General features: G+C 40.4%; 1 protein-coding gene across 3 annotated transcripts in view; it reads right to left on the bottom strand.

Annotated features, from left to right (window-relative positions):
* Positions 1–14572, bottom strand: part of ANO2 (anoctamin 2) — a 384342-nt gene that overhangs the window by 31862 nt on the left and 337908 nt on the right. For all 3 annotated transcript variants that reach the window (XM_037744853.1, XM_037744854.1, XM_037744855.1), the window contains one exon: positions 10161–10306. In XM_037744853.1, coding sequence (XP_037600781.1) covers positions 10161–10306 — 146 coding nt within the window. The remainder of the gene's footprint in view (positions 1–10160; positions 10307–14572) is intronic.

Genomic DNA, 14572 nt, shown 5'->3' with positions numbered 1-14572 from the left:
CAAATGGTAAAGACCAATGACACAATGAAGAAATTACGCCAACCAAAGGGCAAAACAACCAACCAGTAATAAAATGGCAGGATTAAATTCACACATAACAATATTAACATTAAATGTAAATGGACTAAATGCCCCAATCAAAAGACACAGACTGGCAAATTGGATAAAAAGCCAAGAACCATCGGTGTGCTGTATTCAGAAGACCCATCTCATGTGCAAAGACACAAAGAGACTCAAAATAAAGGGATGGAAGATTTACCAAGCAAACAGAGAGAAAAAAAAAAGCAGGGGTGGCAATCCTAGTTTCTGATAAAACGGACTTTAAACCAAAAAAAAAAAATCAAAAGAGACAAAAAAGGGCATTGCATAATGGTAAAAAGACAAATACAACAAGAAGAGCTAGCTATTCTAAACATATATGCACCCAATACAGGAGCACCCAGGTACATAAAGCAAGTCCTTAATGACCTGCAAAGAGACCTAGACTCACACACAATAATAGTGGGAGACTTTAACACTCCACTGTTAATATTAGACAGATGAATGAGACAGAATATCAACAAGGAAATCCAGGACTTGAACGCAGATCTGGACCAAGCAAACTTAAGAGACATTTACAGAACTCACAACCCCAAATCCACAGAATATACATTCTTCTCAGCACCACATCTCACTTACTCTAAAATCGACCACCTAATTGGAAGTAAATCACTCCTCAGCAAATGCAAAAGAATGGAAATCATCACAAACAGTCTCTCAGACCACAATGCAATCAAATTAGAACTCAGGATTAAGAAACTAATTCAAAACCACACAACTTCATGGAAAATGAACAACTGGCTCCTGAATGTTGACTGGATAAGCAATGAAATGAAGGCAGAAATAAAGATGTTCTTCAAAACAAACAAGAATGAAGACACAACACACCAGAATCTCTGGGACACATTTAAAGCAGTGTCTAGAGGGAAATTCATAGCCATAAATGCCCACAGGAGGAGCAAGGAAAGGTCTAAAATCAACACCCTAGCATCAAAATTGAAAAAGTTAGAGGAGCAAGATCAAAAAACTCAAAAGCTAGAAGAAGACAAGAAGAAAGTAAGATCAGAGCAGAACTGAAGGAGACAGAGACACAAAAAACCCTTCAAAAAATCAACAAATCCAGAAGCTGGTTTTTTGAAAAGATCAACAAAATAGATAGACCACTAGCCAGACTAATAAAAAAGAAAAGAGAGAAGAATCAAATAGATGCAATAAAAAATGACAAAGGGGACATCACCACTGATTCCACAGAAATACAAACTACCATCAGAGATTACTAAAAACAACTCTATGCACACAAACCAGTAAATCTGGAAGAAATGGATAAATTCCTGGACACTTGCCTCCTCCCAAGCCTAAACCAGGAAGAAGTTGAAACCCTGAATAGACCAATAACAAGGGCTGAAATTGAGGCAGAAATTAATAGCCTACCAACTAAAAGAAGCTCAGGTCCAGATGGGTTTACAGCTGAATTCTACCAGACATACAGAAAGGAGCTAGTACCATTCCTTCTGATACTATTCCAAACAATGCAAAAAGAGGGAATCCTCCCCAACTCATTTTATGAGACCAACATCATCCTAGTACCAAAACCACACAGACACAACTAAAAAAGAAAACTTCAGGCCAATATCCATGATGAACATCAACACAAAAGTCTTCAATAAAATACTGGCAAAGAGAATGCAATAGCAAATCAAAAAGCTTATTCATCATGATCAAGTAAGCTTCATCCCAGGGATGCAAGGCTGGTTCAACATACGCAAGTCTATAAATATAACACATCACATAAACAGAACCAAAGACAAAAAACACATGATTATCTCAATAGATGCAGAGAAGGCCTTCGACAAAGTTCAACAGCCCTTTATGCTAAAAACCCTCAATAAATTAGGTATTGATAGAACATATCACAAAATAATAAAAGCTATTTATGACAAACCCACAGCCAATATCATACTGAACAGGCAAAAACTGGAAGCATTCTCTTTGAAATCTGGCACAAGACAAGGATGCCCTCTCTCACTACTCCTATTCAATATAGTATTGGAAGTTCTAGCCACAGCAATCAGGTGAGAAAAAGAAATAAAGAGTATTCAATTAGGAAAAGAGGAAGCCAAATTGTCTCTATATGCAGATGGCATGATTGTATATTTAGAAGACCCCATCATCTCAGCCCAAAATCTCCTGAAACTGATAAGCAACTTCAGCAAAGTCTCAGGATACAAAATCAATGTGCAGAAATCACAAGCATTTCTATATACCAATAACAGACAAACCAAGAGCCAAATCAAAAGTGAACTCCCATTCACAATTGCTACAAAGAGAATAAAATACCTAGGAATACAACTAACAAAGGATGTAAAGGATCTCTTCAAGGAGAACTACAAACCACTGCCCAATGAAATAAGAGAGGACACAAACAGAAAAACATTCCATGCTCATGATTGGGAAGAATCAACATCATGAAAATGGCCATACTGCCCATTATAGATTCAATGCTATCCCCATCAAGCTACCAAAAACCTTCTTCACAGAATGGGAAAAAAACCACTTCAAACTTCATATGGAACCAAAAGAGAGCCCGCATAGCCAAAACAATCCTAAGCAAGAAGAACAAAGCTGGAGGCATCATGCTGCCTGACTTCAAACTATACTACAAGGCCATAGTAATCAAAACAGCATGGTACTGGTACCAAAACAGAGACATAGACCAATGGAACAGAACAAAGGCCTCAGAAGCAATACCACACATCTACAATCATCTGATCTTTGATAAAACTGAGAAAAACAAGCAATGGGGAAAGGATTCCCTGTTTAATAAATGATGTTGGGAAAAGTGTCTAGCAATATGCAGAAAGCAGAAATTGGACCCATTCCTGATACCTTACACTAAAATTAACTCCAGATGGATTAAAGGTCTAAACGTAAGACCTAACACTATAAAAACCCTAGAAGAAAACCTAGGCAAAACCATTCAGGACATAAGCATAGGCATAGGCAAGGATTTCATGACTAAAACACCAAAAGCAATAGCAACAAAAGCCATAGACAAATGGGACCTAATCAAACTCCACAGCTTCTGCACAGCAAAAGAAACAATCATTAGAGTGAACTGGCAACCAACAGAATGGGAAAAAAATTTTTGCAATCTACCCATCTGACAAAGTGCTAATATCCAGAATCTACAAAGAACTAAAACAGATTTACAAGAAGAAAACAAACAAACCCATTCAAAAGTGGGCAAAGGATATGAACAGACACTTTACAAAAGAAGACATCTATGAAGCCAACAAACATGAAAAAATGCTCATCACCACTGGTCATTAGAGAAATGCAAATCAAAACCACATTGAGATACCATCTCACACCAGTTAGAATGGTGATCATTAAAAAATCAGGAGACAACAGATGCAGGAGAGGATGTGGAAAAATAGGAGGAACAGTTTTACACTGTTGGTGAGAGTGCAAATTAGTGCAACCATTGTGGAAGACAGTGTGGTGATTCCTCAAGGACCTAGAAATAGAAATACCATTTGACCCAGCACTCTCATTACTGGGTATATACCCAAATAATTAAAATTGTTCTATTATAAAGACACACGCACACGTATGTTCATTTCAGCACTGTTTACAATAGCAAAGACCTGGAACCAACCCAAATGTCCATCAACAATAGACTGGATAAAGAAAATGTGGCACATGTACACCACAGAATACTACACAGCCATAAAAAATGATGAGTTCGTGTCCTTCATAGGGACATGGATGAATCTGGAAACCATCATTCTCAGCAAACTGACACAAGAACAGAAAACCAAACACCCCATGTTCTCAGTCATTGGCGGGTATTGAACAATTAGAACACGTGGACACAGGGAGGGGAGCATCACACACTGTGGTCAGTTTGGGAGGGCTAGGGAAGGGACAGCGGGGGATGGGGAGGGTGGGGAGGGATAACGTGGGGAGAAATACCAGATATATGTGATGGGAGGATGAAGGCAGCAAACCACCTGGCCTTGTATGTACCTATGCAACAATCCTGCATGATCTGCACACGTACCCCAGAACCTAAAGTACAATTCAAAAAAAAAAAAGAAGCTGGAGGAAGGCTCCAAGGGAGATAACTGAATTCCTGAGACAGGGTTATAATAGGGATTACTTTCTGGATGACTAGAGGAACAAAAGCTTATGTGTTTTAGATAAACAGATGACAAAAAGAGCCCATTTGAGATTCCAGACTTGTCAACAAAGCCCTAAGGGCTTAGCGTTTTCTGAAAGGACAAACATCCTGGAGTGCTTATAGCTCAGGCTTCTGATTCTTAGGTATGCCTTGGGGTCTGGTACGCTCATTCTTTCACCATTAGGGGACAGACTACACATGGGATGGGAAGAACCTTCAGAGGTCACTATATTCAGGAGCTTCAAACTGTTTTGAGTCAAAAACTTTCTAGATTTGAGAGAAACTGAACTCTGACAATAAGGATAGTGGCCAATGTTCATTGAGAGTCTATGTGTGCAAGCTCTGTTTATCACTCTACATGCATCACCTGATTCCCAGAATAGTCCTTTGAGGTAGGTGCTATGATCATAAAACCTATTTTTCAGATGGGAAAAATTGGGCCTCGCTGATTTTAAGCCTCAGAACCAGAGTCATGTAGCTAGCGTGCAACAGGGTTAGGATCGAAAGCCCAGTAGTTCAACTGCAGCGCCCACTCCAATCACGCTTAGCTGCTCGATGAACTTTGAAGAGGGTTGTTCTGCAGCCAAGTCTTTGATTGTACATAAGGAAAAGTAAGTTCTTAAAGGGTTAAGAGGATAGTCCAGAGATAAAAGAGATGAAAGAAACCTAATTCAGAAAGCACTGTCATCACACTTAAATAAAATATGAAACAAAATAGCCATGTCTCTAGAATATGTCACTAAGATTGAAAGTCATAGCAAAATGGACTAAAGAATTCTGTGAGTGAATACAACTTGAAAAACCCGTGTGATTCCTCTTCGGGATAAGACCGCATCAATATCAACTGAAATTTACTCAGTCAGTATGAGGAACAACCCAAATTGCTGAAGAGACTGTTCCGGTCTCCAGACTTGTTCCTCCCTTTAGGTGCTTAATAAATGCTTGATGAATAAAGAGATAAATGAATTCATGCACCTGTGTTTTCTGTTTTCCTCCCAAGCCTTACTATGCCTCTTCTGCACTTGCTGCCCAATTCCCAAGCAAAGAGTATGCAGTCACAGCATTGGCCAAGATTTTACAGCTGCTCCATATGGCCTGATGTGAAATGCAAGCCTGTCTGGTCTTCAGGGTTCTCCACTAATCCCAGGTCTGTATCTGAAATCTCCATACGCCAAAACTACCATTTGCTTTTCTTTGTCAACAGTTACTCATGGCAGGGTATAGTGGCTCATGCCTGTAATTCCAGCAACTTCAGAGGCCAAGGTGGGAGGCTTGCTTGAGTTCTGGAGTTAGAGACCAATCTGGGCAACATAGTGAAACCTCACTGCTACAAAAAATCAAACAAATTAGCTGAGCTTTGTGGTGCATGCCTCTAATGCCAGTTACTAGGGGGGCTGAGGTGAGAGGGTCGCTTGAGCCTGGGAGGTCAAGGCTACAGTGAGCCATGATGGCGTCACTGCATTCCATCCTGGGTGACATAGAAAGACCCTGTCTCAAAACAAACAAAAACAAACAGTTATTCATGGCCAGGAGACTCGCTGCACTTGCCAGTCCTTTTCCTTGGAATGCTCTTCTCTGCTCTTATCATCTATATACAGATCTCCAGAATCAGAAGAGATCTTGGGGATCACTAAATTAACCTCCCACCTACAGCTGGAAACCTCTTTGGAATATCTGTGGTTCACCATCAACCAAGCCCTATTTTGAAAGTGTAAACTTTCAAAACTTGTCTTGTAAAGTTATTATTATAGAGCTACCTCTGACAAGAAACCTTCTCTCATTAATTAATACACGCAGTCATTCGTTCATCTTAGCTTTATGTATCAGACATAGCGAGTGTTTGAGGTTTTTTGTTGTTGCTTTTTGAGATAGGGTGTCACTCTGCCACCTAAGCTGGAGTGCAGTGGTACAATCATAGCTTAGTGCAGTCTCAAACTCCTGGGCTCCAGCAATCCTTCCACCTCAACCTCCCAAGTAGCTAGGACTATAGGTGTACCACACTACCTTCTACTATTTTTTTTCTTTTTTCCTTTTTGTAGAGACAGGGTCTCACTATGTTGCTCAGGCTGATCCTGAGCTCCTGGCATCAAGCAATCCTCCTGCCTCGGCCTCCCAAAGTGCTGGGTTTATAAGTATGAGCCACTGCACCTGGCCTGCAGTGTCTGCTATATGCCAGGAAATGTACTAGACTCTGGAGGCTGTGAAGATCAATAAGCCATGGTCCCTACCCACTGCGCTTTAGAATCTAGCAGACTGGGTCTGTTGAAGAACATATATGTAAGCAATATTACCATAATTCAGTAAGATCCATCAGCATGTGTACCAAACACTATATTAGGACAGAAACAAATAATGATTTCTCTCAAGAGAAACCGGGGCTTACCTGGGAAGACTTCCTAGAGGAAGCACCATGTGTAAGGATGAGCCTAGAATATTCAGGTCAACAACATGGAATGGAGTGGCGTAGGGGGCTGGTAATCTCAAGCTTCCTAAACGCTGATAATTCTTTCATATCACATCATTTCAGGATATTAAGTGATTTACACTCACTGAAAGAGTATTCTCATACATTGTCCATGCCTGGGTGAATTGGTCTTATTCTTTCAGAAAGCAATTTGGTAAAATGAATCAAGAACCACATAATGACCACACCTAATCATACCTGTGTGAATCCATCTGGATGAAATAATACTGTAAATAAAGATTATATGCACAAAGGTAATGCTTATGAGAGGACTGAAACAGAGGAGAATCGTGAAAAAAGCCTCCACTGGAAGATAGGCAAGTGAAATATGGCATGCTTACTAAAGGGATTATTATACAGCTATTCATTTTGAATGTTACATGACAACTTGGAAATATTTATTTGTATAATGGTAAATAAAAAATAAATGTGTGAGTATGATCACAATTTTATTTTTAAATTCATGTGCATAACAAAAAGGGTTTAAGAAATGGCACCAAATTGCTAAAAAAAATATTTAAAAGTTGGATTTGGGAGACATGTTCTCTTCTTCTCTTTTCAAGATTCCAGGTATAAGATTGTTTTATTCATTTTAAGTTGTGGGTTTGTTTTTGTTTTTTCAGTCTATGGTCTGAATCTCACTCTCTACAGTCTTGGTGTAAATTCCTTCCCAATGTCACCAAGTAAATCTTCTAGTTCTTTACTTTTATTTCACTCTTCCCATTTCTTTGTAAGCACTCGAATAACATGGTAGATGTGTATTCAGTGGCATAGCCCTGACACAACAGGGCATATTTCCCTAACTCTGCCTTCCTCAGGCTTCAAAACCATTAAGATAAATAACACTGGACACTTAATACACAGTTTTTGTATGTGCCAGGGCTTCTTCTAAGCACTACATTAGCACTAAGCACTAAGACCCTCTTCTATTCATTAATTACTCACAACAGCCCTATGGGGGGGATATCATTATCTTTTTTTAATAACCAAGCAAATTGAGAGACCTAGAGGTCTTGATAAGAGTAAGTGGATAACTTACTCAGGGTTATCCAGCTAGTTGGTCAAAAGCTGGGACTTGAGCCCAGAAACTATGGTGCAAGAGTCTCCCCTCCTTTTTGTTGTATTTTAATGTTTTATTTCTCTTTTTTCAACTCTTAAGTTCAGGGGTGCAAGTGCAGGCTTGTTACGTAGGTAAACTTGTGCCATGGGCTTTGTTGTACAGATTATTTTATCACCCAGGTACTAAGCCTAGTACCCATTAGTTATTTTTCCTGATCCTCTCCCTCCTCTCATCCTCCACCCTCCAACAGGCCCCAGTGTGTGTTGTTCCCCTCTGTGGGTCCATGTGTCCTCATGGTTTAGCTCCCACTTATAAGTGAAAACATCTGGTACTTGGTTTTCTGTTCCTGCATTAGTATGCTAAAGATAATGGCCTCCAGCTCCACCCATGTTCCTTCAAAGAATATAAGCTCATTCTTTTTCATGGCTACATGGTAATCCACAGTGTATATGTACCATGTTTTCTTTATCTAGTCTATCATTGATGGGCATTTAGGTTGAATGCATTCTTTGCTATTATGAACACTTCTATGTACACAAACAAGAAACCTTTAGGGTCTCTGCTGTAATCACTCAAAAGAGGAAGCTGTGAAATAGCTGAACAGACAGGCTGACAGGCATGTAAATCCCACACAGCTAGCTGGTGATGGCGACGGTGGGACCACTGGGGTCAGAGGGTGGAGGCAGACAGACAGAGCTCAGGGATTCTTAATGTAAGCCCCTTCCCAAATGGAAGTCTCAATCTCTAGCAGCACTTTTTCTTTCTGGGTGAGAGGATGGTAGATGAAGAACGGCATCTGAAATATGAGCAATCACCTTTGTGTAAATACAGCATCAGAGACAGATTAGAAGTAGCTCTTAGCCAAACATGAAAAGCACAAAGGAGCTACACGTTTCCTTAAACCAGGTCTTGATGTTTTCTTAATCTATTATTTCTGAAGCAGACATAATGATGGTTTCTTCTCTGGTGAGTTGTTCCAGATTACAACACTGAGGCTTTGCCTAGAATTTTAGAAATCCCAGGGCCAAGACAAAATTTTCATGGCCATCTGATCTAGGCCCAGCCCATTACTCCACTGTTAACATATGCATGCAATTTCTTATAACAGAATAGAAGAAATGTCCATTAGAAATGATGATTGAGGTATCCTGTGCACACAAAGGTACTGAGGCCCTCCGCTACAAGTCACCAGGGGAAGGGAGCAGGAGCCATATGCAAACACAATGATAGGTGCAATGACGCTAAGTACTGAATTAGATAATGAGTGATTTTTTTGTGGGATCTTATTGATGTTTCCCCATAAACCATAGATTGAGTAAATGTTTAGATGCTATACCTAAGGTCTTTTTTTTTTTCACTCTGTTGGTCAGGCTGGAGTACAGTGATGCAATCTTGGCTCACTGCAACCTCCATCTCTCAGGCTCAAGCAATTCCCGTGCCTCAGCCTCACGAGTAGCTGGGATTACAGGCGACTGCCACCAAGCTGGGCTAATTTTTGTATTTTTAGTAGAGACGAGGTTTCACCATGTTGGCCAGGCTGATCTCAAACTCCTGACCTCAGGTGATCCACCTGTCTTGGCCTCCCAAAGTGCTGGGATTACAGGCGTGAGCCACTGCACCCAGCCTATACCTAAGCTCCTAATCTTTGGTATCCTATGCTTTCAATTCATTAGCTCCAAGTCTTGGAAAGAGGCTTCTCAAACATCCATTCCAATAGATGATCAGGATTATTGTCAAGTAGTCAAGAGTACAAAGGCAGAGAATTCATGGCTTCCAAGCCACATTTAAAATGGTTGCTTTCCATCAGCCTGTACCGACGGGTGCTCCTGCCTTCAAGCCTTATCCAAAACAATTAGAGGCTCTGCAACTAAAAATACACCTCTCACTCCCTACTGAAATAGACCCAACTTTTTATTTAAAAGCTTTAATCTTACCCAACCTTATCTGATCAAAGTAGGGGGCTCTCCTATATTCTTCAAGTCAAGATGTAGATATCCTTGACCCAAGTGTCATTGGATAATTTACTCTTCTTTCATGGAAACCGTATTTTTAAATTTCAGATTTTACTATTTCCCTTTCAGCTTTATCAGTAATAGAAAACATGGGAAGGGGCCTGAGAGATCGAACTTCATTTTACAGATAAGGAGAGGAGTGCCAAGGAAAAGAGAACATCATCCTAGAATCATCCACCAAACTGTTGACTGAGCTGCTCCAGGTTCTCCTTCCAGGGCTCTTTTTGCCCATCCTTCTCAACTTTCATGTGGCACAGAAGGGAGCATTGAATAGCCATGAAGCTCATGAAGAAGCAAAGGCTGTCCCAGCCATTTTCCCCAGTCCTCTACCTTCCCCGCTCAACCCCACAGATCACATGTCTGAACCCGCCCCCCGTGGAAGGCGGGACCATGGGTTCTCACTCATTTCCATGTACTCCGGAGTCAGCCCTGTGTACGGTTCCAAGCTGTAGTCTAGGTCCCACTGCTCGGGATGTTTTGAATGGGCAGAGTCAGTTTCTCCAGCTTCTGTCTCATCTTTCAGCTTTCGAAATAGTTTCTTCAGCTTCCTAGAAAAGAAATGGATTAAGTTACAAAGAGCCTCTGAAGAACAGGGTTGGTTTTGCAAACAGAAAGAAGGAAAACAACACGAAGTTTTCACACTAAAGCTATCTCTGATCCAAGGACAAGTAGAGATAGAGAGACACTAAAGAGATTACTTTTCTCCTAAAGACAACCTGAGGAAGTCCTTTATGAAGATCACACAGACTCCCTCCACAAAGGATCAGGTTTTTTCAAATCCCAAAAACCTTTGAATTCTTCCTGCTGTTTGGCAAGCAACAAGAGAGTTGGCCCTTCCTGCTATTGCTGAGACTGCTCCGGTCCTCCTGTCCCACAGGTGATCTATCCGCCTCCTTCATGGGGGAACACAGGAGTATGCAGCAAATAATAAAAAGATGGTCTCCTCCCAGGTGAAACATTTTTCAAGTCTCAGTAACATTAATAGTGTCATGTTTCCATTAAAGCCAAGCTAAACATTGCCCACCACTGCTATGGACTGAATGATGTCCCCCTGAAATTCATTTGTTGAAGCTCTAACCCCTAATATGACTATATTTGGAGATATGACTTTTAGGAGGTAATTTAGATTAAATGAGGTCAAAAAGGTGGGGTCCTAATCCAATAGGATTGGTGGCTTTATGGATAGAGGAAGAGAGAAAAAGATACCTCACGACCATGTGAGGACAAGAGAGAAGGGCAGCTACCTGTAAGCCAGGAAGAGCCCTCATCACAAATTCAATCCTTTCGACCTTGATCTTGGACCTTTTAGCCTCTAGAAGTATGAGAAAATAAATCTCTGTTAGCTAAGCCTACGGCATTTTGTTACAGCAGCTTCAGCAGACTAAGACAACCACACTCGGGATTTTTTTTTTTTTTTTTTTTTGGTCTAGAATGATAATAATGGCCCACCTTCTCAGGATTGATGTAAGAATTAAGTGAAACAATGTTTAGACAGTCCTTAGCACAATAGCTGGACACTGTGAGCATTGAATAGATGATACCTATAATTATTTTTAATACCGAATGCTAAAATATGCCTTAGGATAGAGTTATTTCATACTTCCCATTGATGCACAATGTATACAAGATGAATACAGGCAAAAGAGTGAGGTCCCAGTTCTCCGAATTGATCTAACAGTAAGGTTCCGGGAGATATTGTGTCGGTGCAAAAGTAATTGCAGTTTTTGCAATTACTTTTTAATGGCCAAAAAAAAAAAAAAAAAATCAGTTACTTTAGGAGCAACCTAATAGTTGGGGGACCTAACAGTAAAATAGAATCACAGACTGGAAGAGTTTAAGTGGAATTTTGAAGTCCATGTTTCATCTGGATGCAGAAACCTTCCCAAGTACCCCAACATTCTTCACCCAAAACCACCCAGCCCCTGTGTAGATATTTCCAGAGGAGCATTCCTTGTGTGATTAGGCATCCCGCCCTTGTCTGAAAGTGCCTTTAACAGTTAATGAAAATCTAATCGTTCAAAATAATGTTTTAATCTCTGGTCTAATATTTCCCATCAAAAGCACTTAGTATAGTGGATAAAAGTCTAATCTTTGGTGGCAGAAATTGTATAAAACTCTATCTCACAACTCACCAATTATATGTCCATGGGCAAGCTATTAGGACGCTATAAGCTTTAGTTTTCTTATCTTTAAAATGGAGACATAAATATTAACTTGCTCATAGGGTTAGTTAAAAGACATAATCTATATAGCATATTTAATTTAGAGCTTGATAGATGTTAAGACCATGTTAATCAGATGACCTGGAAAAATCTTTAGTAAAGAATTAGTGAGTTTGGTTATACATAGAAAATTGAATATAAACATATATTAATCCACTGCTAATATGCCACTAAAATTACAACGAATGAATAAAAAATGTATAAAACCACAGGTTAATGAAAATAGTCATGAATATGGTAGTGTGTGAGGAATGTTAATGAATATCTTGAAGACGGACAGTGTGTGAGGGAGCTGACAAAGCTGTGTGGCTGATAGCAAGTGTTCACAGTGGAAGATGGCAGAGAGAAGCCAACTCATGCTGTAAAATTTCAGAAAGTCTCTGGAGTTGGAGGCACTAGGTATCCCCAAGGCAGGCGGTGACGACTTTTCAAAGCTCTGCTTAAGGAATAGTAGGCCCCAATGTCTCTGTAAGCATGCTGCCTAGGTGACTAGCACTTCCCAATACCAACAGGAGCAAGAAGTTTATTCCGAAGAGAAAATGAACCAGGAAAAATCTATAAATTCAATAAAATGACAGGACGATAAAAATCAATATGCTCTCTCAGAAAAAAAGTGGAACAGACATAGAAGTTAATAACAGGAAAAAAAGATTAAAAAATAATTCATCTAGGAATTCCTTATTTTTTGAGACGGAGTCTTGCTCCATAGCCCAGGATGGGGTGCAGAGGTGTGGTCTCGGCTCACTGCAACCTCTATCTTCCAGGCTCAAGTGATCCTCCCATCTCAGCCTCCCAACTAGCTGAGACTACAAGCATGCACCACCATGCCCAGCTAATATTTTTTTGTATTTTTAGTAGAGACAGGGTTTCACCATGTTACCCTGGCTGGTCTTGAATTCCTGGGCTCAGGTGTTCCACCCACTCGGGCCTCCCAAAGTACCAGAATTAAAAGCATGAGCCACCACACCCGGCCTGAAACTTCAAAACTTAATCAGAAAAAGAAGATGAAGAAAATGATGGGGAAGAAAGTACAAAAGATATATAAGAAAATGTCCCAGAGGTGAAGGACATGCATTTTCTGATAGGAAGGATCCACTCAGCATAAAGGTGAAAAAAAGCCTCCAGCAAAACACATCATCATGAGATTTCAGAACTCTAGGAATGATGAAAAGGATTCTAAAAGCTTCCAGGTACAGAGAAATAAACATAGATCCTATATAAGTAATTGGGAATCAAAAATAGGCTACAATTCTCCAGATCAGCCCCTGGACACTAGAAGACTCTGCAGAAATGTATTCTCATTCAGAAGGCAAATAATTTTCAGCATAGAATTCTTTACCCAGCCAAAGTATACAAGAAAGCCAAAGAGAGACTCAAGACACTTTTAAATAGGCAAGGTTTCAAAAGAATTAACTTTCTATGCATCCATTCTCATGAAGTTCCCGGGGGATGAATTTCACCAAGGATACAAAGCAAGGAAGAAAACATACAGAATCCATCGAACAGGAACCCAACCAAAGAAAGAAGGTATTGAAGCTCATTCAGATTGATAGCTCTGTAGAAGGTATAGCGAATGCACAGTTGTGGTTTGAACAGAACAGAGGATTTCTAGAAATCGTCTCCAGAAAAAAAAAAAAAAGGGACTAATAAGACATCTGGTGTGTTTGGTGAAGTAATCTCACTGGGAATGGGGACATTTAAACAAAAGTGACCAATAATGTGTAATGGGTGTCATAAAGGGAGAACTTTAAGTGATTATGATAACATAAAATAGAGAGTCCTAACCTGACCTAGGGCACCCAAGTTCTCTTTGAGGAAGAGACGTGTGAACTAATTTAATTTATTAAATTAATTTATTAAATAAATAATTTAGTTTTATTTAATAATGAAAGATGGTAGAAGAAGACAGAGAAATGTGGAAAGAGCGTGAAGGGGGAAGGGGTTATTCTAGGCAGGTGGAATTCCTTACACAACAGCCAAAGGCAAATGTGAAAATGGCTCATAGAAGGAACTGAAGCGAATGCAAAATGCTTGGAGCATACAGTAAAGTCGAGTAAGTGAAGAAAGGTAAGTCCTGAAAGGCAGTACATCAAAGGCCTTGTACACCATATTATGCAGTGGTTCAGGCGAGGGATTATGATAGCAGCGGACATGAAGGGAGGCAGGCATATTTGAGACATGCATAAGAGGTAGAATTAAAAAGTGGATGGTGAGTTGGACACAGAAGGGGAAGGACAATGAGGAATCAGAGATGATTCTCATGGACTTAGAGCATGTGTGTGGAGGGTGGTGCCAACTGCTATGATAGAGAACACAACGGAAAGAGGTAGTTCTGAGGAGGAGGAGGGGGGGAGGGGGAGGGGGTGAGGGGGAGGGGGAGGAGGAGGAGTTGTTCTTGCCGTGTCTAAGTGGAGGAACCCACAAGACGGCTAAGCAAAGATGCCCAGTAGGCAACTGCATATCTGCCTGGAGCCCCGGAACAGTCTGGGACTGATGGAGATCTGATCTCCATATCATGGAGAGAGCGGTGGAAGCCCTAGCAATGAACAACGCCCACCGTGGATAGAGCATTCGTCAGAGAAGTTACGGGAC

This window comes from Cebus imitator, unplaced genomic scaffold (assembly GCF_001604975.1).
Source record: "Cebus imitator isolate Cc_AM_T3 unplaced genomic scaffold, Cebus_imitator-1.0 Scaffold187, whole genome shotgun sequence".
Taxonomy (NCBI): Eukaryota; Metazoa; Chordata; class Mammalia; order Primates; family Cebidae; genus Cebus; species Cebus imitator.
The sequence above is the reverse complement of the archived record's forward strand: the minus strand, read 5'-3'. Positions and strand labels throughout refer to the sequence as shown.